The 24,192-nt window shown below is 53.3% G+C and overlaps 1 protein-coding gene across 1 annotated transcript in view; it reads right to left on the bottom strand.

The window, feature by feature from the left end:
* The window catches only part of SAMD11 (sterile alpha motif domain containing 11), a 63,180-nt gene that overhangs the window by 13,172 nt on the left and 25,816 nt on the right, over positions 1-24,192 (bottom strand). Inside the window, exons 2-5 of the mRNA XM_044668622.1 lie at positions 19,261-19,442; positions 9,983-10,033; positions 3,329-3,453; positions 3,124-3,167 (exon numbers count right to left, since the gene is read on the bottom strand). Of these exons, the coding sequence (XP_044524557.1) occupies positions 3,124-3,167; positions 3,329-3,453; positions 9,983-10,033; positions 19,261-19,442 (402 nt within the window). The remainder of the gene's footprint in view (positions 1-3,123; positions 3,168-3,328; positions 3,454-9,982; positions 10,034-19,260; positions 19,443-24,192) is intronic.

Below are 24,192 nucleotides of genomic sequence, written 5' to 3'. Positions count from 1 at the left end.
GGAGGGAAAGGAGGAAAGGAGGGAGGGAGGGAGGGAAAGAAGGAAAGGAGGGAGGGAAGGAGAGAAGGAAGGGAGAGAGGGAAGGAGGCAGAGAGGTAGGGAGGAAAGAAAGAAAAGAAGGAAGGCAGGAAAGGAGGGAAAGAAGGGAGGGAGGGAGGGAAGAGCCTGTCTTAAATCTGTATCAGAGCCAGGAAGGGAGAAAGCAGGTATTTAGACACCTGCAGGAGGTAGGTGGGGTAGAGCACCCCTGCCTGGGCTGGTGCTGGCAACCAACTGGGGCAAGAAGTCAGGCAGGGAATAGCCACTGGGAGCCAGCTGGCCTCCTTCCCCCAGAAGGGATTTCAGCTAAATAAGGCAGAGTCACAGTTACTCCAAGGCTAGCCTCATCCCCAGTACTTGGACCCACAAGAAAGAGGAGATCGGAGTGGTCTAGATCCCAGGTCTGCTGCTTACTACCAGGTGGGATTTAAGGCAGGCCTGGCCTTAGGCTCATCCTTTGTAAAATGGGAGGGTTGAACTAAAACGTTTCTATACGGTTCTTCCCAGCCCTTCCCTTGGCCAATTTCTCTTTCCCAGGTCTAACATTCTACGCTCTGTATTCCAACCTTTCACCTGCCAAAGCTTCTCCCAGCTCTGAATTTGTGTGCTAAGGTCCCTCCCAACTCCAATCTCAGGATCTCTTGGTTTTGACATTCTCTGTTCTCACCTCTTCAGCTCTGACATCCTCTCTTCTCTAGTCCCTTCTGACTCTAAATCCTAAGCTCCTGAAAGTGTCTGTCACAGGATAGCGAATGTCACCTGGCCACTTCCTCCCGGCTTGGCAAAGTCAAAGCCTCAAGCATGTTCTCTGACAGGGGACTCGTTACAGTCAGCAACCAGGGCTGACATCCCAGATGCCCTGGGACTTGCTCTCTCTCGAGCTGGTGACCAGAATCTCAATGTCCTTGCTACTACCTTCTCCTTAGTATTCCCTGCTCTCTATCCCTGATTAATGTCCTTAGGTCGGTGTTAATGACCCCTAGTTAGTGTCTCCCCATCAGTGTCCTGGTCACTGACCTCTGATTACCATCAGTCATTGTCCTCTCATCAGTCCCCTGATCACTGTCTCCTAGTCGGTTCCAAAGTTATTGCCCCATGACCACTGACTGTCCTCTAAATCATTTACTTGGTCACTGTCCCCTAGGTACCATCTCTTAGACAGTTCCTGGGTCCCCAGTTAGTGCCCAAATCAGTACACCCCCCCAGTCAGTTCCTTGGCTAGTCTCTCTAGTTACTGTCCCCTGGCTGCTTCTAGTCAGTTCCCTGGTCACTGTCCTCAGTCAGTATCCTCTGGTCACTGTCCCCAGTCTCCCCTCATCAGTATCCCCTGGTCAATGTCCCTAGTCAGTACCCTATGGTCACTGTCCCCAGTCAGTATCCCCTGATCACTGTCCCCAGTCAGTATCCTCTGGTCAGAGTCCCTAGTAAGTCCCATGGTCAGTATCCCCAGTCAGTCACCTGGTTGGTATCCCCATTCAGTATCCCCTGGTCAATGTCCCCAGTTAGTGTATCCTGGTCAATATCCCTCCTCAGTCCCCTTGTCAGTGTCACCTGGTCAGACTCCCTAATCAGTCACCCGGTCAATGTCCCCAGGTAGTACATCCTGGTCAGTATCCCTTCTCAGTCCCCTGTCAGTGTCCCCTAGCTACTTCACCTTGGCCCTACTCTGCCTCTTCCTTCTCTCAGGACTGAAGATTCAGGGCTGGCTTGTGTGTGATTAAGAGATCTTGGAGAGTGAGGGGGGGGGGGCCCAGCTGGCACACAGAACATCTCGATCATTACCTCGGCTCACGCCGGCTCCCGGCCGATCGATAGGGCAATTAGATTTTATCAGCAGCCTGCTTGGCCTCCCTCCTGCCGTCACAGCCCCAGAACTGCTCTCCCCTTCCCCCCGCCCCTCGTTCCCCCACCTCACTGTAGGCACCAAAGACAGAGGCTTTCCCTAGCTAGAGACAGAGACAGAGAGAGGTGGAGAGAGATACAGAAAAAGAGCAAAAGACCCAGACAGAAAGACTGACAGCGATGACTGAGATGCAGGACAAAGAGACTAGAGAGTCGAGGTCTCAAAGTAGAGTATAGGAGGAGGGGTTGTGATGGGGTGAGGGGAGTCAGAGTAATAGAAACACAACAGCTCGGGCTAGCCTACCTCCCACCCAGTCTCCCAGGCATCTCTCAGCCTCTTTCTCTCTGTTCTACAATCCCTAGTTAGCCATGGCCCAAGACCACTAAGACCTCTCTCAGATTCCCTCCAAAGAGTTGCTAACTCACCTCTCCTTGTTCCCTTCTGTGTGACTGAGCACCTGCCATTCTCCAAGCTCCTCGGGAGTAAGAGACTCTCTTCTCTACCCTTCCCTAGGCCCCCAAAGGGGCAGCCTCCCTCTGTCCCCTCTGTTCTCCTCCATTCCCTGAGACCCCCCACCCTCTCAATCGCAGGGCAGTTAAGACAGAGGGAGACAGCCACGTCCACATTGTCCTGGCATTCCCTCATCTTCCCCTCTTGCTCTCTCAGTGGGCTTCTCCATCCCCTCAACTTCCCAAACGTCCCCACATCCTTCTCCAAGGAAGGTGTGCTCCTAAGATTTGAGGCTACTCACAGGGATAGGCTCCCCTTTTCTTTGGGGAGGGCTCTGGGTTGGAGGGAGTTATGGGGGTGCACCAGTGTGCATGTGAGGGGTGGGCTGCGTGGTCAAGCATCCACGTGTCTCCACAGATTGGTGGATCTCTGTGTGTTAGCAGGCGTGTGTGTGTGTGTGTGTGTGTGTGTGTGATAGACACAGAGAGAGGAAGGGAAAGAGACAGAGACAGACAGAGAGGAAGGAGGAGAAAGACAGACGGAGAGAGTGCTTGTGTCTGGTTCTCTGAGTCTAAGTGTGTCTCTGGGTGGGTCTGCCTCTTAAGGGTTTCTTTATCTTTCTATGGAGCTGCCACCCTTGTGATTGTGTACGTGTGTGTACAAGGGAAAAGGAGCAGTGAGTAGCTGGTGCCGACTGTCTCGTCACCTAGCTCTGCGGGTGCCTGACTGTGTGAATGTGTGTGTATGGGGGGGGGGAGGGCTAGGCATGGGGACAGCACAAGCACCCTCACCTCACACGGCTCTGCCGCCTGCCGGTCAGAGCTAGGCCTGTAGCCTGGACAAATGCAATTGTGGGCCCCAAAGGGAGCCCCAGAGTACACCTTCCTCCTCGTGCTTCCCCTCCAAGGCGGGAGCACAGAAGGCAGATTTCTTCCCCCGACCTCCACGACAACTGACCCAGAAGACCCCGAAGCCTGTGGATGGCGGCCCTCTCACCTGCTGGGCCCAGGCCAATCTCCACGCTGCTTCTCTGGAATTCACAGCGGCTTTGGCGCTCAGGCATAACGAGGTGGCGGCTCTGGTGCAAATTGGAGATGATGGTGGAGAGGTCACTGTCACGGCTGCAGGGAAGAAGATGGACCAGGTGAGAAGAGATCAGCCTGTGGAGGAACCCCCCCCAATGGTATGAGCCCGGGATCTTTGTTGGGGACGGCGTATGTGTGTGAATAGGAGAGACAGAAAGGGAGAGGAGTGGGGGAGAGACAGAGACAGAAACAGAGATGGAGAGACAAAGTCAGAGATGGAGAGACAAAGAGGGGGAGACAGAGAGAAAGAGGGAGAGAGACAGAGAGAGGAAGGGGGAGAGAAAGAGAGACAGAGAGAGGGAGAGACAAAGACAGAGGGAGAGAGACAGAGACAGAGAGGGAGGGAGAGACAGAGAGAGACACACATACACAGAGACAAGAGACAGAGAGAGGGAGAGACAAAGACAGAGGGAGAGAGAGAGAGAGAGACGGAGGGGGAGACAGAGAGAGGAAGAGACAAACACAGAGAGGGAGAGAGAGAGGCTGCTTCCTTCCCCTGGCTTTTGGCTTTGGGGGTGGGGAGGTTAGAGGATGGGGTTGATAGAGTAGGAAGGAAGGAGGAGGAGGGCAGGCAGATGTGCAAACCAGGAGGATTGGGGCCCCGAATACAGGAAGCCCAAGGAGAAAAGGTTGCTTCCTAGTATTTCCATCCTGGGAAGCTCCCAGGCTATTGAGCTGGCCAGGCCCGAGTCCCCAGAGGCAGCCGTGGCCCAAGCACCCAATAGGCACTCAATTAACAGTTGTAGATGTGGGCCTGGGTTCTAATCAGGCCTCTGTCCTTGCCAGCCACAGGACTCCAGGCAAGTTATCCCCGCTGGGGTTCTTTTCTAAAGCTGCAAGATGGGAAACAGAGTCTGTGCCACCCCCCCACCCCCCGGCTCCCTTCCTGAGATGGGGGCAAAAGGGAAAAAGCATTCACTTAGCTGGTGGCATTTCGAGGGCAGCCTGCACACACATACAGACACAGATATGTACTTACACACTTGGGCACACGCACACACACGCACGCACACACACACCCCCTCTATAAACTCAGAGACAGGCGATCCCCTGCCCACATAGGCCGAGTCACAAGCACGGCCACACGTACAACACAAACACGCAGACTCCAGTCGCTGGCCGCCGGCCACACCGACGCACGCAGAGACATACCGAGTCACAGATATGCACAGACACCTCCCCACGCTCCCACACGCGTGTGCACTCACACACAGCTACTCCAAGGATGACGGATGACGGGCATTAAGTGTCCATTCTGGCCCTGGTTCCTCCGGCAAAATCCCTCCCGGGCAGGCCTCTGTACTTACAAGAAATGGGTGGCTTTAACCCTTCCTGGTCCTCACTTTAGCTCCTCAGGGCTGGCCAGCCTGGGCTTGTGTTTACAGATGGACAGAGAGAGGCCGCCCTGGAGTGCGTGTGTGTGTGTGTGTGTGTGTGTGTGTGTGTGTGTGTGTGTGTGTGAGAGAGAGAGAGAGAGAGAGAGAGAGAGAGAGAGGAGAGAGATGGGGGGCTCTCAGCTCGCCTTCCTCCGGACACACAGAGGGACGCAGACACTCCCCAAAGGTGATCAGATGCCCCCCTTTCCCTGCTGGTTTCTAGTGTTGTCTCCCCACCCCCACCAGCCCCCAGCCTCAACTCTGAGGAAGGACCCCCCTACCCTACCCTAGAAGGGCTGATGCCAGCTCCGCTCCCTCCACGGACTGCCCAGGGAACCCTAACTCGACCCTCATTAAATACCCCTCTGGCCAAAGCGGCCCCCCTTCCCAGGGCCTAAGCTCGGCCTCTGCCCCTCTCTAATCAGATCAGTTTCCATCAGAAACCCTGACCTGCTTCCCCTACCCCATAAGTCCTAGGCCTGGATTCGGGGACAGTAAGGGCTGGTTCCCCCACCACAGGCATGACCCCCTTGTTCCCTACTAGTCCTCCCCTTCCTGCAACCCACCTGCGTCCAAGATCTGAGCCGCCCCTCCAGTGAAAGTCCTTCCTTCCTTCTCTCCCAGCCTGGGCCTCTTCCCTGCCCCCCCCCCCCAGGCTTGGGGGGGGCGCCGGGCACCCTCCCCTCTGGGGCAGCCAGCCCTGATCCCCTCTGAGCTGCCCTTCCCAGCATTATGCAAATAGCCTGAGATGTGAGCAGTTTATAGGATTAATTGGGAGCGATTAGGGCTCCTTTAATCAGGCGCATCAATAAGGGGACAAAAGGGATAAGGCAGGGAATTGCTGGCCTCAGCACTGGGGGGGACAACAGATGGGTAGGGGGGTGCAGAGCTGGGGACTAAAGAGACACCCCCCCCATTCTAGCAGAGAGCCTCTCCGCCCCGGGACAGCTCTTCTCCCCTGGAGTCCCAAAGGCAGCAGGTAGGGGAAAGACACAAAAGACTCAAGAGAGTCGGGTTTGAATCAGCTCCTTTGGGAGGTGATGCTGAATTCCATCATGGAACCTAAAAACAAGTCACTCTCTCTGTGCCTTAGTTTCCTCTTCTGTAAAATGGGGTTAACACGCTGGCAGAGCTCATATCCCAGAACCGTTTGTAAGGAATGAGATCCCCAAACCTGCCAAGTGTCCCAGACAGCATAGTAGGTCTCCAGGTCGCACAGTAGGTGCCCACCTGTGCTAGAAGAGGGCATTCCCTCCCCTGAGAGTTCCTCCTGCTAACGGGCAGGGACTGTTTGGGCAGTTTTCTGTGTCCTCAGCCTAGAGCAGTGCCTGGCACATAGTAGGTCCTTCAGTGACTTAATTACCTGGCTGAGAACGTCACCTAATATTATTAGTTGCCATGTTCTCACACCTGGGGGCTCTGAGCCACTCTCACTGCCCTCATCCCCAGAGGCCCTCGTGCCCCCCCCCCGCCCGGGCCTTGGATCCTGGGCTCCCCGGCTTCTCCCTTCTCCAATCTATCCCCCCAAGTCTGACCGTGCCACTTCCCCGGCTCCCAGAGACGGGCCTCTTTATTCTGGCACTCTGTGGGCTGCCCGTCTTGCCAACAACCCCTTACCCTGCTCCGCTCTGGAGCTCTCGGCCTCCCTCTCCCGCTACCCTTAGCCCTCTTCTCAGCCCCCTCCACTGTCCCGGAGCAGTAGACCTTCCTTCTTCCTCACCTCCGCCATCTTACAAGTAATGTTTCCACTGGGAGGGCTGCCTCCAGCGCTTCAGGGCCCAGCCCAGGAGGCTCTGACTAAGGAGTTGGGCCCAAGAGACCCTCCATCGACAGCTGGAATGGGCCTTAGAAGCCATCAAGCCATTTTAAAGATGGGGAAACTGAGGCTCACAGAGGGGAAGTGACTTCCCCCGGGTCACACAGACAATAAATGGCAGAGATGGAGATTCAAATCCAGGTGACAAGATGACAAAATGGAGGGGGGGGGTGCATTTGGAACTCAATATTTAAAAAAAAAAAAAAAGGAGCAGCAGCTAGAGTGACTCGAGAGCCAGGCCTAGAGACAGGAGGTCCTGGGTTCAAATCTGGCCTCGGACACCCAGGACAAGTCACTTAACCCCCACCGCCAGCCTTTATCGCTCTTCTGCCTTGGTCCAATCCACGGTAAGGGTTTTTAAAAATAAACGATAACATTTAAAAAGAAAATACATCTAGTGCTAGGAGGGCGTTTAGAAGGCACCTCCTCCTACCTTCTCATTTACAGGGGAGGAAACTGAGTCACGGGGGGAACCAAGGGAATCACACAGGCAATAAGGGACTGAGCGAGGATTTGATCCCGGGTCCTGCAGCTGCATTCTTTCTTGCTCTGCCCTCGGTTATTCCTCTCTTTCTGCCCAGCCCGCCTCCACTCGGACCCCCCTGTTCTCCCTCTAATCTCTCAGCTGCTCCCCCGCCGAGGGTGCCTGCCGAGGCAGCCCTGGTCCTGGTCCCCAGCAGTGAGGCGAGACGTTTGAGAAAGAGCCACGCAGAGCCGGAGGGCGCGAGGGGGCGCGAGGGAGAGCCACCTCCTCCTGGAGTCCCCACCCAGGAGGGGACGTTTAAACCTGTTTCTTCCTGCAGAAATCCCCGGCCTTTGTAGGCTAAGCCCGAGCTCAGCACAGGGGCCGGGGACCCTCCCCTCCGACGCAGGCTCTGGGGGAGGCAGACAGATGGAATCTGAGTTGTGCAGACACCCGGGGCCCAGGGGGCTTCTGGCACCCCCCCACCTCCAGGGCCAGGCCGGGCCAGGCCACTGACTCAGCAGCAAGGGCCGGTGGCTGGAGGTGAGGATTGGCTTATCGGCTCAGGGCGCCCCGGCTCATCGCCTGAATCCTCTTAATCGCATTGTCAGCTCCCCGGGTATGGGGGGGAGGGCTGGCCCCCTGCTCCAATGCCCCTCCCTCACAGCCTCAACCCCCCCCCCCCAAGGCTTGGGGGCCAGCCCCAGGGTGGAACACTCTGGAAGGTCCGGGGGCCTTTCCATCTGTGCAGAACAGATGCCCAGACAGAGAAGCAGACAGCGCTCCCCCCCACCCCTGACCGCCGGGAGCCCGTCACCCCTAACCCAAGCCATAAAGGAGGCAGCCTCGGCAGAGGGACGTGGAAGGGAACGGTGGCTCCCCCCTTCCTCCAGAGGCTGTTCATTCAATTCTTGGGTTAAAATGAAATGAAATTCAGGGCCCTCTTGAGAGGCTCCTAATTTTTCAGCCGGGGAAACTGAGGCCCACAGAGCAGAAGCAACTTGCCCAAGGCCACACAGGCATCGAGTGACAGAACTGGGATTCAAACTCTGTCCTTTAGACCCCATTGGACCACACTGCCTCTCCGTGAGGAGAGGAGGGAGCTGGGGCTTTAGATGAATCTGGGACGGATGGGGGACCCTCTGAAGAAGGGGCCATGCCTTTCCTGCCAAAGCAGCCCAGGGCTAACCCGGGGCAGGCCCCGTCCTCCTCCTCCTCCTCCTCCTCCTCCTGTCGCCATCCCAGACTCGGGAGGCCCTAGGTCTGGGCTACAGCAGCCAGAACCGCCCCAGAAGGGCACCGTCTTTCCCAGCTCAGGGTTCTGTCTGGGAGGGCTTCCACTGGGACCCTTGGGGCGGCTGGGGCAGGAGCCCCAAGGGGGAGGGCCAGAGGGAGGCGCCCCCTCGATTTCCCCACAGGCCATGCTGCCAAATTTATCCTGTAATGTCCCAAGTAAAAGCCTCATAAAATGTCATTAATGTTCATGACAGTTCATAAAAATGATCAGTTGAGCTGGCAACTCCAAAATGAGATGGAAATAAGTTTAAAGATGTTTTTATTGTAATTCTGCTCCATAATCTGGCCCTTCTCGGGGACATAAATGCCCCTGGAGCCCCGCCAGGCCTCAGGCCCCTCTTCTGGGGACAGCTGGGCGCTCCCGGGCAGAGGAGCCCAGGCCGGCTCAGGCCACTGACAGGAAGTTCACCCTGTTGTCTACGCCCCATCTCTCCTGCTGCAGCTGAAGCTTGTTTTTTCTCAGGCTCCTTCCTGGGAGCCAAGGAAGGCATTCGATTCATTCATACACACACTAGAGACCCAAGTCTTGCACAGACTGGCCACAAACCCGTAATATAGAGGAGAAAGCCTGGAGGGGGGAGTGTCCAGAGTTCAAATTCTGCCTCTCAGAAGTCCATCTGTGTGGCTTTAGGCAAATCACTTCTTGGGCCTCAGTTTCCCCAATGATCAAATGAGGAGATTAGCCTGCCAGCCTCTGAGACGTGGCGCTATTTCTCTCGAACCTGGGATTTCTGAGCTCTGATTATCCGCACCCTGAGGACCAACATCCTCTGATTTCCCTCTCTCCCACCTTCCTCTCCACGGCTCCCCAGAGGAGTCTTCTCCATCTTTGTGGAACTAGAAGAAGGCCCTCCCCCAGGGCCCCTCGCATGCCTGGAGTACAGGGCCCAAACTTGGAGGGGGTCCTCCTAGGCAGGGCCTTCCCCGGGGGCCTCAGCTCCTCAGGCTGTCCCTTCCTCTTCGATGGCAGCTTAGCCTGGAACATCCCCAGCCAACAAGGCCACGGCTATGGCCAGCCCTCCCTACTGGCTCCCCACCTGCCGTGGTTCGGGTAGACCGAAAGGGCAAACTAAATCCTATTTCAGCCCAAATGCCAGCCTTGGGTCCCGGGCCTTGTTCTGTTGGAGATCTGGACCTCCCGATCCAGGGCTCCGCGTTTGGGAGAGGGCAGGAGGCAGCCCTAGTCTGAGCAATACCCCTGGGCAGAGCCGAGGTCTGGCGGAGGCTGGCTAAGAGACGGGCACCTAGTGGGAGCGGGGGTGGGGGTGGCACCACCATTCCTCTCCCTCCTCAGTCAGCCCCACGGGGGCCAGGGCAAGCCATCGAGGAGGGCGGTGAGGGTGAGGAGGACCAGCCAAAGATAGGGGGAAGAAAGGAAAGGCAGAAAAAAGGGCAGAAGGAGGAAGGACGATGGAGAGCTGGAGACTGGCAGGAATGGGGGCAGGCGGGGAATGGCAGAGCCCCCAGGGGCCGAGTGCCACCCCCTGGCTTTGCCAGACAAGGCAACAAAGGCCCCGGGAACGCACAGCAGAGACCCAGGGAAACCGAGTGCCCACATGGCAGCAAGTGGACCAGAAAGCCTCATCCTACCAGACACCCAGAGCCGGGGGCTACCTGCAAGACGTCTCTCGGAAAGAGATGTTCAGATCCCAGTGAGTGTGTACCCTGGAGAAAGAGAGAGAAGGTCAGTCCTGGCCCCTTCCTCTCATCTCTCTCCCTCATTTCCCCTTTGACCCCCCCCTCACTCCCAGGTCACCTCTGGCTCATGGTCCCCCTCTCTCAACAATTCCCGCAGGGGCATCCCCCAATTCCCATTCAAAAATGGGTCTTGTTGCCATTCTATTTTGGGGGTAGAGTGGCATGCCAAGGCACTATGCCACAGCCAGGAAGCCTTAGAAGCCACGCTGAGAGTCCTCCTCTCCCCTATTCAGCCTCCAGTAAGGGCCCCTACGTCCACTCTGTTCCTGGCATTCGAGGCCTCCATACCATGAACCCAAATAATGAGAAAGGCAGTGGGCATCTGGGCATTAGAAAAATCCATGGTTGGGGCAGTGAGGTGGCACAGTGGATAGAGCACCAGGCCTAGAGTCGGGAGGTCCTGGGTTCAAATTTGACCTCAGACACTTTCGAGCTGAGTGACCTAAACAAGTCACTTAATTCCCACTGCCTACCCTTACCAATCTTCTGTCTTAGAATTGTTACTAGGGGGGCAGCTGGGTGGCTCAATGGATTGAGATCCAGACCTAGAGTCAGGAGGTCCTGAGTTCAAGTCTAGCCTCAGACACTTCCTAGCTGTATGACCCTGAGCAAGTCACTTCACCCCCATTGCCTAGCCCTTATCACTCTTCTTCCATGGAACCAATATATGGTATTGATTCTAAGATGGAAGTTAAGGGTTAAAAAAAAAAAAAAAAAAAAAAAGACTATAAGCTCCCTGAAGGGAAAGACTATTCTGTTGTCGCCTTTGATTCTCTGGTGCTTGGCACAGTTCCTGACAAAGGGCACACTGAATAAATGCTTGTTAATTGATCCATTGATTCCAATCCTAGTCTTGGCTACAGGAGCACAGATTTAGGGATGAAAAGGGTCTCAGAGGCCATCAGATGGCCTCTCAAGTTAGAGAGGAGGAAACTCTCAGAAAAGGGAAAGGACTTGGCCAAGTTCACAAAGGTACTAACTAGCAAAAGCAGCTAAATGTCAAAGTACCTAGAGTCCTAGACCTGGAGTCATCCAGACTAGAGTTCGAATTCAGCCTCAGATTCTTTCTGTGTGACCCTGAGCAAGTTATTTAACTTCTGTTTGCCTCAGTTTTCTCATCTGAAAAATGGAGCTAATAAATAAGTGGCACAGTGGATAAAGCACCAAGCCTGGACTCAGGTAACTCATCTTCTTGAGTTCAAATCTGGCCTCAGATATGTACTAGCTGTGTGACCCTGGGCAGGTCACTTTACCTCATTTGCCTCAGTTTCCTCATCTGAAAAATGTGCTGGAGAAGGAAACGGCAAACCACATCGGTATCTTTGCCAGGAAAACCCCAAATGGCATCACAAAGAGTCAGACAAAATTGAAACTGAACAACAACAGCACCTACCTCCCAGGGTTCTTGTGAGGCTCAAATGAAATCCTGTTTGTAAAGTGCTTTGCAAACCTTGAAGTGCTATATTATTATGCAATACATATTACTTTTTAAATGATATTTTTCCAATTACATGTAAAAATCCATTTTTAACATTCTTTTCTTTTTTGCCTTAAAAAATCCTCTTACCTTCTGTCTTAATATCAATTCTAAGACAGAAGAGTGGCAAGAGACAGGAAATTAGGGTCACACAGCTAAGACCTGTCTGAGGTCACATTTGAACCCAGGTCCTCCTGACTCCAGGCTTGGTACTCTATCCACTGTGTCATCTAGCTGCCCCACAATATTTGTTTTTTAAAATGCTGAGCTCTATGCTCAAAGGTCCAGTAATATCACTAGTGGATCTGTATCCCAAAGAGACCATCAAAAATGAGAAAGAACCTGCTTGTATGAAAATACAGCAGCTCTTTTTGTGGGGGCAAAGGAATGGAAACTGAGGGGATGTCCCTCCACTAGGGATTCACTGAACAAATTGTGGTCTATGATGGTGATGGAACACTATTGTGCTGGAAGGAATGATGAACTGGAGGATTTCAGAAAGAACTGAAAAGAGCTACATGAACTGATGCAGAGTGAAATAAGCAGAACCAGGAAAACACTGTATACACTAATAGCAATATTGTTGAATGATCAACTGTGATAGACTTAGCTATTCTCAGCAATACAATGATTCCGGACAACTCTGGAGGGACTTCCGACAGCAAATGCCATCCATCTCCAGAGAAAGCACTGTTGGAGTTGGCTGGAGGCAGATCCTCCCCATCAGTGTATTTACAGTTTTATTTGGGGTTCTGGTTTTATACAAGTATTCTCTTACAACAAGGACCAATATGGAAGTGGGTTTTGCATGATAATACATGGATGGCCCAGATCAAATTGCTTATCAGTTCTGGAAGGGAGGGAGGGAGACGGCTTGGATCTTATCATTTCAGAAAACGTGTGTTGAAAATTATTACATGTAATTGGGAAAATAAAATATCTCTGAATAAAAAAAATGCTGAGCTCCAAACCTCCCTCCCTCCTACAATAAATATTATACAAGATTCAAACCCAGGTCCTCAGACGCCCAAATCTAGCCACATCCTTCTACAGAACTACAATGTCTCTTTTATCTGTTGGCCGTATGCCTCAGCCAAAAAGGGCTCCTGGGAAGGCAGGGATCTTCCTTTGTCTCCCATTAAGCAATAAGTACATGCCCAGCCACGCAAAGGGCCTCAGGAAGTGCCTGTGATGAAGAGGCCCATTCATGATCATTCCATCCATTTCACGGTTACTTAGCTTTCTCTGATGCTAACTTGTGTGTAAGCCAGGGGACCCAGGCAACCGTCCCTTGTTCCATTGATGGAATTTTAGTCCTGGACCAGAAGTGCCCTTAAGAGGACCTCCCATGCCAACTTGTCATTTTATAGAGGAGAAAACTGAGGTCCAGGTAAGGGGAATCCACGGGGTGAACCTTGGAGGAGGGAAGGGGGAAATCACACCTGTGGGAGAGACTTCTCTGTCATAGTCTGAGTAACAAGAGTGGAGACCTCAGAGGTCATCGAGTCTACTCTCCCATTCTGTTGTTATTCAGTCGTGCCTGGCTCTTCATGAATCCATTTGGGGTTTTCTTGGCAAAGATACTGGAGTGAGTTATCATTTCCTTTTCTATGTCATTTTATACAGGAAGAAACTGAGGTCCACAGGGTTAAGTGACTTGCTCAGGGTCACACAGCTAATAAGGGTCTGAGTTCAGATTTGAACTCGGGTCTTCCTGACTCCAGGTCTATCACTCCATCCACTGTGCCCCCAGAGCCCTTGAAGTGTGAGTCAGATTTGAACTCGGGTCTTCCTGACTCCGGGTCTATCACTCCATCCACTGTGCCCCCAGAGCCCTTGAAGTGTGAGCTTAGAAATGGCCTGTGTGTGCCTAGTTATAACACATAAAAATTGAGTAGTGTCTATACCACATCTATACACTGAGCTATATCATAGGCATGCTGTTGTTCAGTCATATCTGGCTGTTTGTAACCCCATTTGGGGTTTTCTTGGCAAAGATGCTAGAGTGGTTTACCATTTCCTTCTCCAGTTCATTTGACAGATGAAGAAACTGAGGCCAATAGGGTGAAGTAACTTACTCAGGGTCATAAAGCTGTTAAGTGTCTGAAGCTGGATTTGAATTCAGGTCTTCCTATATCCTGGCCTGGGACTCTATCCACTGAACCACCTAGCTATCCTTCCTTCACTTTACAAAGAAGTAAACTGGCGCCCAGGATGGGGAGAAGGAAGGAGTATAATCCAGCAAACATTGTGCTAAGAACTTTGCAAATATTTTCTCATCCAATTTGGGAAGGGACTTGGTCAAGATCACACAGATGAAATATGAAAGGGATGAGCCTTGAACCCGGGGCCTCTCACTGGAAAGATGGCTCTTTCCATGACTTTGTGACAGACTGGTGGGACTTTGGACCATTTGTCATTGTCACATGATGTCTCAGGCCCCAGCCCACCTGAGAGATGAGTCCCCTGAAGTGGGGGGGGGGCTGCCTACAGCTCAAAGTCCCTCCTATACTCCATCTAAAGGACCCCCAGAGTCTGGCGCAGGGCCAGGGGGAGGTGGGCGCAGTCCTCAATCTTTTGTTCCAGTCAAGTGTTTGGCATCAGAAACGAGTGTGATTCTATCAGCGGAAACGATTCTAGAGAAGAGGCAGAACCATCTGCTTTGTCTCTGTCCCCTCAGTGTAGACCATGAGACCCTCCCATCAGACCAGTAGTGATCCTCCTCATTAGAATGGGTATGTGGGGGCTCCCTGGGAATCAAGACTTTCCATACGTATATCTAGCCCTTGGCACAGTGACCTGCAATATTAGGCGCCCCATCCCCCAAGGGTTACAATGGGACTGAGCACCCCAGATCCCTTGGACGGGGGCGCCAAGCTCTATGATGAGGCAATCCCTCGGGGTTATAGCGAGGGGGCACCCAGAGATAAGGCCCCCAAGGGTAGAACAGGAAAGACCCTCCGAGGGGGAGCCCAAGGGAAAACCCCCAAGAGAGGGTCGCCAGGGTTTGAACAGGGGCGACCCGTCTGGGAGGAGGCGCTCCTGCCTTCTGACAGGTGAGAAGAAGCCAGGAAAGGGCCCTCCCCACTCCCGGGCTCCCAAAGGAGGTGTGATGACAGGGACGGGCACTCCAGGGCCTGGCAAGAGGAACAGCTCCAGCAGGCAGCCCCGTTCTAAGGCTCCTTAGACAAATGAATAGGTAAGAACTAAATTAAATCCTCATTATCTTTGCTTCCCTTCCCCTCCACAGGAACTCAGCAAGGGAGCCCAAGCTGGGGGGAGGGGGGCTGCTTGGAGGAGGAGGCCCGAGAGGGAGGGAAGGAGGGGCTGGTGCTTTCTAGCCATTAATCATTCAATTGAAATGGAAGAAGGCTGGCCAGGAACCTCCTGGGGTGGGAGAGCTGGGAGCTGAGAAATCGGGAGTGAAGAGTGCTGGGGGAGGACGGGGGGAGACGACAGGGGCCTGATGCCTAGGAAGGGGGGGAGCGTCCCTCCTCCCAGGAGCCTTGTAAAGTGTCCAATAAACCCTGCAACTGGAGGGAAGGTGGAGAGCTCCCTCAGCCTGGCCCCAAACCGCCACCTCCCTTCCAGATCCTGCCCGGGGCCATGTGCCCACCTTCACCTTGGCAAGGTGACACGGAGAGGAGCTGCAGAAAATACCAAGACTCTAATGAGCCCTAAGAGGGGACAGGCCTATGTTCATTGCCACAGGCTCCAGAGGTAGGAGGCGTCTTTGAGGCCACCTAGGCCATCCCCAGCTGCCCATTGTACAGGGGAGGAAACAGTGGCCCAGGGAGGGGAAGGGAATGACCCAACGTCACACAGTTATTAAGGATCAGAGGTAGAATTTGAACTCAGATCCTCTGACCCCCCCCCAAAGCAGCATTCTTTCTAGGGTTCTACATTGGATAGCAGAGGCCAACTAGCCCAATCTTTATTTTACAGATGAGTAAAATGAGATTGGCCCAGGGAAGGGAAGAGACTTACTTAAGATCACATGGTGAGTGTCTGGGTTGGAATTTGAACCTAGAGCCCAGGCTCCAGTCTGTGTTCCTCTATTATATCAAGCAATGGAGCTGAGGGCACTGGGGCATGAGGAGGAGGGAAGAGGAGGCCACAGAGAGCTGGAGGAGGGCCGGAGAAGGAGAGCCAGTGTGTGCCCTCTTGCCTCCCTCCCTGGCTTCAGGGAGTCTAGCGTGCCCAGCTGAGACCCCCCCCTGCCCAGGGACCCCTGGGGGTCAGGGACCCTCCGAGCTGAGGGGTGGCTCCAGAAGGGGCATCTTCTCTAACCTCCTGCCTCGCCAGAAGACAAAGGGGTTCGGGACAATCTGGAAAGCCGCTGAAGCCCCTGCTTGCTTACACAGCTGGCCTCCAGCATCAGGATGCTGTCCCTCATCTCTGACCCCTCAGCAGCCCCTTCCTTCGAGGCAAGTCACTTCACCCTGCTGGCCTCATTTTCCTCATCTGTGAAATGAGCTGGAGAAGGAAATGGCCAACTGCTCCAGGATCTTTGCCAAGAAAACCCCAAATGGGGCCCTGAAGAATCAGACACAACAGAAATGACCAAACAATAACATGCACCAGGCAAATATTTCATTTAATCCTCTCAACACCCCTGGGAGGGAGATGTTACTATTATTCCCATTTTACAGGTGAGAAACTGAGCCATATCAAGGTTAAGTGGCTTGCCCAGGGTCACACAGTTGTTATGTGACTGAGGCTAGATTTGCACTCAGGTCTCCCTGATTCCAAGCCGGTGCTCTATCCACTGCACCACCCAGCTGCTTCACGAGGCTGAGTGAACGGAGGGTAAATGAGGAAAGCATGGCCCCCGGGCCAGCCTGGACCTGTTTCAGGGTGGTGTGTGCTCAGGGTTCAGGTCCCTTGGGGCAGAGGTCAGATGCCCCTCACTCAGAAGCCTGGACCTCAGCAGCCCAGTGAGTGAGGAATAAAGCGGCTGCTGACACCTTCCTAGCTCTGGGGCTCGCCACAAAGAAGCAGAAGGGCTCCAGGCACAGGACGGCCAGCCTTTGCTGCCCCCCGCCTGCTCTCCTGCCTTCTCTGTCCTCCAGGAGATCAAGGGCAGAGAGGCCCGAAGCGGCCATCTGGTCTACCCCATATCCGCATCCCAGAACCCATCAGCCCATGTCCCTATCGAGGAGCCATCCAGGCCGGGACAGAGGACCTCTGGGAAATGGAGGGCAGAAAGGCCCAAAGCAGCCATCTGGTCTACCCCATGACTGCATCCCAAGCCCACGTCCCCATCAGGGAGCCGTCCAGGCCCGGATGGAAGACCTCCAGGGCTGTACATCTCACCCTCTCCTGCGGCAGCTCATTCTCCTTCTGGGTAGCTCTGATTATTCTGAAAGTTCCTGAAAGGGAGCTTGTCTCTGCCTTGCTGAAGCTTCTGCCCTCCTTCAACTGTTCCTCCTCTTACTTTTCAGCCTCCAGCCTCCCTCCTGGGTCACCACCAGGGGATCTTCAGGGCCCAACGAAGCTCCCTCCCTCTGTCTACACCAGCTGAAGGCGGTTGGGGGTCCAGGTCCTTCTCTGGCCTCCTCCAGGGACTGATCCATGGAGGCTCTGGGGCAATGGCCTCAAACACTGACCTGGCTTCCCCAAGGGCCCCAAGTCCTGAGCTCTCATAGAATGGAAGGAGTCTGAAGCTCTAGGATTGAATCTACTTTAGTGCTTCCTTTCCTCATCTGTAAAATGGGAGAATGGGACTGGAAAAAGAAGACCCAGGGGCAAGTCTTGCCCCTTGCACTTAGTATTTGCCTTTGGGCCAGTCCCTTAACCTCTCTGGGCCTTCCCTTCCCTCCTCAGGAGTCGAGATTGCTCCATTCCTTGTCTCTGCATCCCCAGCACTTAGCACAGTGCCCAGCATACAGAAGGGGCTTAAAAATGCTTCCCATTCTAAGTCTGTAATCCTAATAGCCCTCTTTGGGCCTCACTTTCTCCCTCTGTTATGGCCTTCTAAGCTCCACTGGATGTTTGACTCTGGGGCGACCTGGGTCTGTGGAGAGACTTTTGGCCCCTCCTGCCTATCATCCAACTGGGATAACGAGGTGGTGCCATAGTGCACAGAGCGCCAGTCCTGGAGGCAGGAAGACTCGACATCCTGAGTTCAAATTCTGGGGCAGCTAAGTGACTCAGTGGATGGAGAGCCCAGCCTAGAGATTGTGGATTCAAAGCTGGCCTCGGGCACTTGCAAGCTGGGTGACCCTGGGCAAGTCACTTCACTCAGTTTGCCTCAATTTCTCCATTTACAAAAGGAGTCACAGAAAGAAATGGCCAACCACTCCAGTAACTTTGCCAAGAAAATCCCAAATGCCTGAAGAGCAGCAAGCGAATCCCACGAACCTGTGTACAGACTCAGGGAGATAAAGCCAGATTCCGTCCTGTAATTCGGTACACACAGGAATGAATGCAAATGCATGAGAAAAGCATGGTGGCTCAGCCTGGCCTTTTCTTAACTTTTGGCACTGAAATCTTCTTCCGGAATTTAGATGGCACACTGGAGAGAGCAACGGGTTTAAATCCAGAAGACCCGAGTTCAGATCCAGCCTTAGCCAGAGGCTGTGACTTGCCCAGGATCACACGGCTAGTATGTATCTGAAGTCACATTTGAACTCAGATCTTCCTGAGCCCTCTATGCAGTGGGGCACCCAGCTTCCTCTAAGGTGTCACCAGGGCACCGATCCCTGGTCCAGGGCTGCTAATCGTTCTTCTCAGATACCAAGTAGCCGTGGTGCTGAGGGGCACGTGGACCAGCGGTCACAGAATCACAGCTAGGCGATCCATAGCATTGAAGGTTCGCAAAACCCCTTCTGGGGAACCGTGGGCTCCCCCAAACCTGGTGATACCCCCATTTTAAATAAAAAACACCGACCTTCTGTCTTAGAATCAGTGCTAAGTATTGATTCCAAGGCAGGAGAGCAGCGAGGGCTAGGCAATGGGGTGAAGTGACTTATCCAGGGTCACCTAGCTGGACGTGTCTGAGGGTAAATGTGAACCTAGACCCTCCCATCTCCAGGCCTGGCTCTCCATCCACTCATCACCCCCAGTTTTCTTTTCTTTTTCTTTTTTTTTTTTAAACCCTTACCTACTGTGTATTGACTCCAAGGGAGAAGAGTGGTAAGGGTGAGCAATGGGGGTCAAATGACTTGCCCAGGGTCACACAGCTGGGAAGTGGCTGAGGCCAGATTTGAACCTGGGACCTCCTGTCTCTAGGCCTGGCTCTCAATCCACTGAGCTACCCAGCTGCCCCCATTACCCCCAGTTTTCAAAGGAGGTTCCAAAACATCAAGTGACTGGCCCAGGGACTGCTCAGAGATCACCACTTTCCCCAAGTCTGCCAAGAGCTTTAAAGACACTGTATTCACCTACTCTAGGGAAGGAGTTATGGATGCCAGCCTCCATTTTCCTGGAGACTAACAAAGGAGAGTTCAGGGATGCTGAGGGTCAGAATTGGAACCCAGGACTTCATAACTGCCAGATTTGCTAGCACAAGTATCTGACAGGATGTGCCTGAGGGCCCAGAGGAAAGAGGACGTTTTACTCAAAGCCTCTCACCCGAGAGCTCAGGAAAGCAGGTTTCTGGGAAGCTTTTCTCCGTGCCCACTTCCCAGTTTCTCACAAACTCTACAGGAAAGCCCAGACCCCGCCATGTCCTGCCAGAGGCACAATCCAAGGCTTCTTCCTTCCCAAGTCCTACCTTCTCTTCATGATACTAATGTGCAAGTCGTCTTCTTGCTTCACATCTGGCCGGTGCCCGTGGGCCGGGCTGCTCCCATCACTGTCGCCATCACTCACTGAGAAAATCGAACTCAGCTCCTTCTTTGGGATCCTGGTGGGGGGCAGCGGGATCGTCCTCTTTTCAGCCAGGCGGCCCCGGTTCTAGGAGGGAAGTAGAGAGAAGAGTCAAAACGAGTCAGTCCAGGCTCTTTGTTTCTAGGGTCGGGTTGGAGCTCCATCATTATGGGATCACTGTGCCCCCTAAGGGGGCGGCACAGCTAGGTGACTTAGTGGATAGAGCATCAGGTCAAGAGTTGGGAGGTCTTGGGTTCAAATGTGGCCTCAGACACTTCCTAGCTGAGTGACCCTGGGCAAGTCACTTCACTCTCAATGCCTAGTCCTTAGCACTCTTCTGCCTTGGAACTGATACTTAGTATTGATCGTAAGAGAGAAGGTGAGGGTTTAAAAGCAAAGGAAAGGAGCAGAACCACCCTCCAATAACTCAGTCTCCTTGAAAGCGAGACCTGCTTGGCTTTGGCATTTCTATCCCCAGAACTTAGCACAGGGCCTGATCCAGAGAAAGCACTTAGACGTTTTCATTCATTCTTGTGGGGTGATAGAAAAGCCAAGTGTCCCTCCTTCACTCCCTCAAAGTCTGTGCTCCCCTCATTCTCAAACGGTGAGGGTGAGAGGTTCAGGGCAGAGAATGGAAGCAAGAACAGGAGCAGGGGAGGGGTAGCTAAGCTCCTCTGTCTAATCTTTTTCTTTCTTTCTTTTCTAAACCTTTACCTTCCGTTTTAGAATCTATACTAAGTAAGACAGAGGAGTGGTAAGGGTTAAGCAGTTAGGAAGTGACCGAGACCAGATTTGAACTCGGCCCTCCCATCTCATGGCTTGGCTCTCTATCCACTGAGCCACCTAGCCAACCTATTCTTGAAATGCCTACATCAAGCCTACAGACCAGCTACAACCCTCTCCTCTTTCTAGATTGGGGTTTTTTTGTCTTATTCTCTCTTAGTTCCTTTGCGAAACGCCAGTTCTGAACTAAGAAGGAAAACGTCCTTCTCCTATCTTAGTCAGGGCCAAGGAGTCAGGGTGCCCCTGGTGGCCCCGTATGGTGGTGGCACCAAGGTTGGATCCATTTCAGAAGCTGGGGAGAGCCCAGCAGAAATTCCCCAGGCTCGCTCACGCCCCTTCTTCTGTGTTTAATTTCCTTTTATTCTGCCCCCATTTGGCGACCCTGACTCTCAGCAGAGCACTAGCTAGCTGGTGCCTTCCCTTTCTTAGCTCCAGCCTTCTCATCCTCCAGGCCCACTCCCTCATTCTCGGGCCTTGAAAATATTCGCATCCTTTGATCCCCAGGCCTGCTCTGGTTCAAAACTGCCTTTCTAGGGAGCTCCCTGAACCCTGCTCGAAGACTTGGGGATTCAAAACCACTTTGCTGTCTTCCTAACATCTCCCAGTAAGCTCACCTCCAGGAGAGACTTGGGGCCTAGTCCTGCCTCTTGGGAAGGGGCACAAAAAATTCAATGACCAGCTGGGCTCAAAACAAAGGTCCTTGGGGCAGCTGGGTAGCTCAGTGGATTGAGAGTCAGGCCTAGAGACAGGAGGTTTAAATACGGCCTCAGACACTTCCCAGCTGTGTGACCCTGGGCAAGTCACTTGACCCCCATTGCCCACCCTTACCACTCTTCCACCTAGGAGCCAATACATAGAAGTTAAGGGTTTAAAAAAAAAAAATAAAAAAACTAAAACAAAGGTCCTTGTACCTTAGTTCCTAATAACTTGCTGAGAGCATGAATTTGTTTTTTCCTCATACCCCGCCCCTCCCCAGTGCTTGGCATAGCCTAGGGGTTTAGTAAAGGCCTGTGTTCCATCCATTTCAGGTGTGGCGCTCAACAAAACACAGATTTGTGGACAGAATGCTGGACTCCAAGACAGGGAGATCTTGGGATGAATGAAAGAATGAATGAAGTCTTTCTGCCCCCAACTTCTAGTTCTTCCAAGACAGCCACCACCCCCATCCCATAGCTTGTTGTAGGATCTCCCTGGTGGCACCTGGGTGACCCAACAATCCAGGTGGACCTTTACTGAGTAGCAACATACTGAATCTCCTGCCCACTGGGCCACACTGATGCAGAAACTTAGGCTCAGAAAGATTAAGACACTTATTTAAAGCAATACAGTAATTGAAGCCAAGATTCAAACCCAGTCTAACCCTCTTCTAACTTCTGCGCTCTCTCTCTCTCTCTCTCTCTCTCTCTTTATGATAGAAGTGGAGAAGTGGCTCTTCACAATTGGGGTTAAGTGACTTGCCCTGGGTCACCTAACTATTAATTGTTCGAAGCCAGATTCGAACCCAGGTCCTTCTGACTCTAGGCCTGGCACTCTATCGACTGCTCTATCCTGCTTCTCTTGATTCTGGCCTCAGTCAACACCTTCTGCCAGCCACCAGTCCACAACAGCAATCATTAAAGTAGCATTCATTCAGGTGCCTACTATGTACTAACCATTGTGGGTAAGTGCACACTTGGGGCTGGGGATGCCCAAACAAAAAGGTTCAGGCATCTACCCTCGAGGAATTTCTCTATAACCTGGCCTCCCTCGTTCTTTGGCCCGACTTCCCCTTTCCACAATCAGCCTTTGGACTCAACCTTTGAGGCAGTGATGCCAAGGAGGTCCCAGACAGAAAGGCCTCACGGGAATCAGACTATCCATAGCAGCATCTTTTTTGCAGGAGCAAAGAACCAGAGAGGAAGCGGCTACCATGGAATAGGGAAGGGTGTGCAAGTACAGATGGAAGAGATGATTGCTGGGCTGTAAGAAACAACGAGAGGGAAGCCTTCAGAGTAGCCAGGGAGGATTTGCTCAACTGATACAAGGCGAGGGAAGTAGAACCAGAGACATAATAGATACAATAACTATAAGGAGGTAAATGCCAGGGAAAAGAAACAACAAAACTGAACACAGTGTAAATATCATCTCCGGTCTGGGTGGCTGGAGATGAGATGCAACAATGTATCACCCATCCTATGTTGCTCTGAGATGAAACAATGTATCACCAACCATGTATCACCCTCCGGGCTTTTAGGAGGTGGAGCACTATGGGTGAGATATGCTGGATACACTATCAGACTCTGATGTTGTTTACTCTTGCTAAAATATTCCCGCCCCTCCCATGCCTTTTCTTTCTTTCTTGTACCTCATTTTCAGTCCTCCCTGACTCTTTGGAACCCCACTCTCTCCCCCCCTCCCCATCAGACTCTTTTAAGATTCTGACAAAGAGACTGGGGTAGTTCGCCTTTTCCTTCTCCAGCTCATTTAACAGATGAGGAAACTGAGGCCAACAGGGAGAAGAAGTGACACAGAAGTGAAGCCAGATTTGAACTCAGGAAGAGGAGTCCTCCTGATCCCAGGCCTGGTATTCTATCCATGGAGCCACACAGCCATCCATAGAGCACATAGCAGGCATCTAATAAATGCTGGTTGACCTGGGGTGGCTCAGCAGGAAGGGGAGGAAGGAGGGCTATTTTTGAAAACAAAAGCCATGCAAACATGGAAGACGGCCCTAAAAACCTCAAATATTTTTAAAGCCCGCGTGCTGACCCTGGTTGTCTGCAGAGCCTGCTGGCTGGCCTGGATTCCTGGTGCCAAACCCTTCCAAGGCCTCGAAGGCGGGCTTCTCCGCTTCTCCCAGCTCTCTGCCAATCAGGTCTCCAGAACATTTGTTTTGCTTGACCCCAGAGAACAGAACAAGCCTAATTTGTCTTCCATGCACCGACAGTCCCCTCAAGAGGCCAAAGGCAGCAGGGAGGGGGTGTCAAGGAGTTAGCAGGGAAGGCAAGAGGGAGGAGGCTGGCGCCCCCCACCTCTGCTCCATCTCTGCCCCACCATGCGAGCTGGCTGTCCGGCGTGGGCACCAAGGAGGGGAGAGCCCTCCGGTGGACTGCAGGGCCAACTCTGAAATCTTTTAGAAAATGTTTCTCAGCTGTCATGACATGCTGTGTAACGTCTAGCACGGGTGGGACTTTTGTGGCTTCTGGCATGCGCACGGTTGCTGTGACACGTGTGGTGCGTGGCACAGGCCTCAGTTTCCTCATCTAGCTCCCAGGGTTGAGCCGAGCCATGCAAAGAACTCTGCATCCTGGAAATGGTCATGAGTAGCACGAATGTTCGTGATATTCCACGCGGTGACATGTGGCTTGTGATGTGGAGATGTGAGGCGTGTGTGGGGTGCGGCATGCATGTGCGACAGGGTCCCGTGGGCACGGATGGGCTCTGTGAGGCACCAGGGAAACCCCTCCCGGGGGGCTAGGCCGTGGCTGGCTCACTGCCCCCTCTGTGCTGGTTACACTGGAAGAAAAGTTATCGATCATTATGTGGTGGCGTGGGGGGGCCGCTCCCTCTGACTTATTTAATAATAGCTGGCTGGGGCCTCCAAATGCCTAATTCCCTCCCATCTCCTTCAATCACTGCCTCTCCAGCCCCGCCTCGTCTGCCCCCCACGGCCTCGGCCACCGGCCTCCTAGGCCCCAGCTCGAGCTCCCTCATCTCCCGTCACCAGGGCAACGCAGCCCCTCACATCCATCTGGGAGGCGGCAGGAAGGAGAAGGCGGGAGGTTCTGAACCTGGGGGGCGGGGGGCTGGAGCGCCAAGAAAGCCAGGCCGGGCACTGCATAGGCTGAATTGGGTTGGGGGAAGAAGAAAAGGGGTAGAAGGGGAGGAGGAGAGAAACAGAGAGAGAGAGAGAGAGAGAGAGAGAGAGAGAGAAGGAGGAAAGAAGGGAGGGAGGGAGAGGAAAGGAGAGAGACAGCAAGAGAGAAACAGGAGAAGAGAAGGGGCAGAGAGCAGATCGGGAAGGAAGAGAGAAGCAGCTACAGAGAAAAAGGGAGAGAGGGAGGGAGAGAAAAGA

This window comes from Gracilinanus agilis, chromosome 3, assembly GCF_016433145.1.
Source record: "Gracilinanus agilis isolate LMUSP501 chromosome 3, AgileGrace, whole genome shotgun sequence".
Lineage (NCBI taxonomy): Eukaryota > Metazoa > Chordata > Mammalia > Didelphimorphia > Didelphidae > Gracilinanus > Gracilinanus agilis.
Note: the sequence above shows the minus strand (reverse complement) of the source record. Positions and strands in the feature narration are given on the sequence as shown.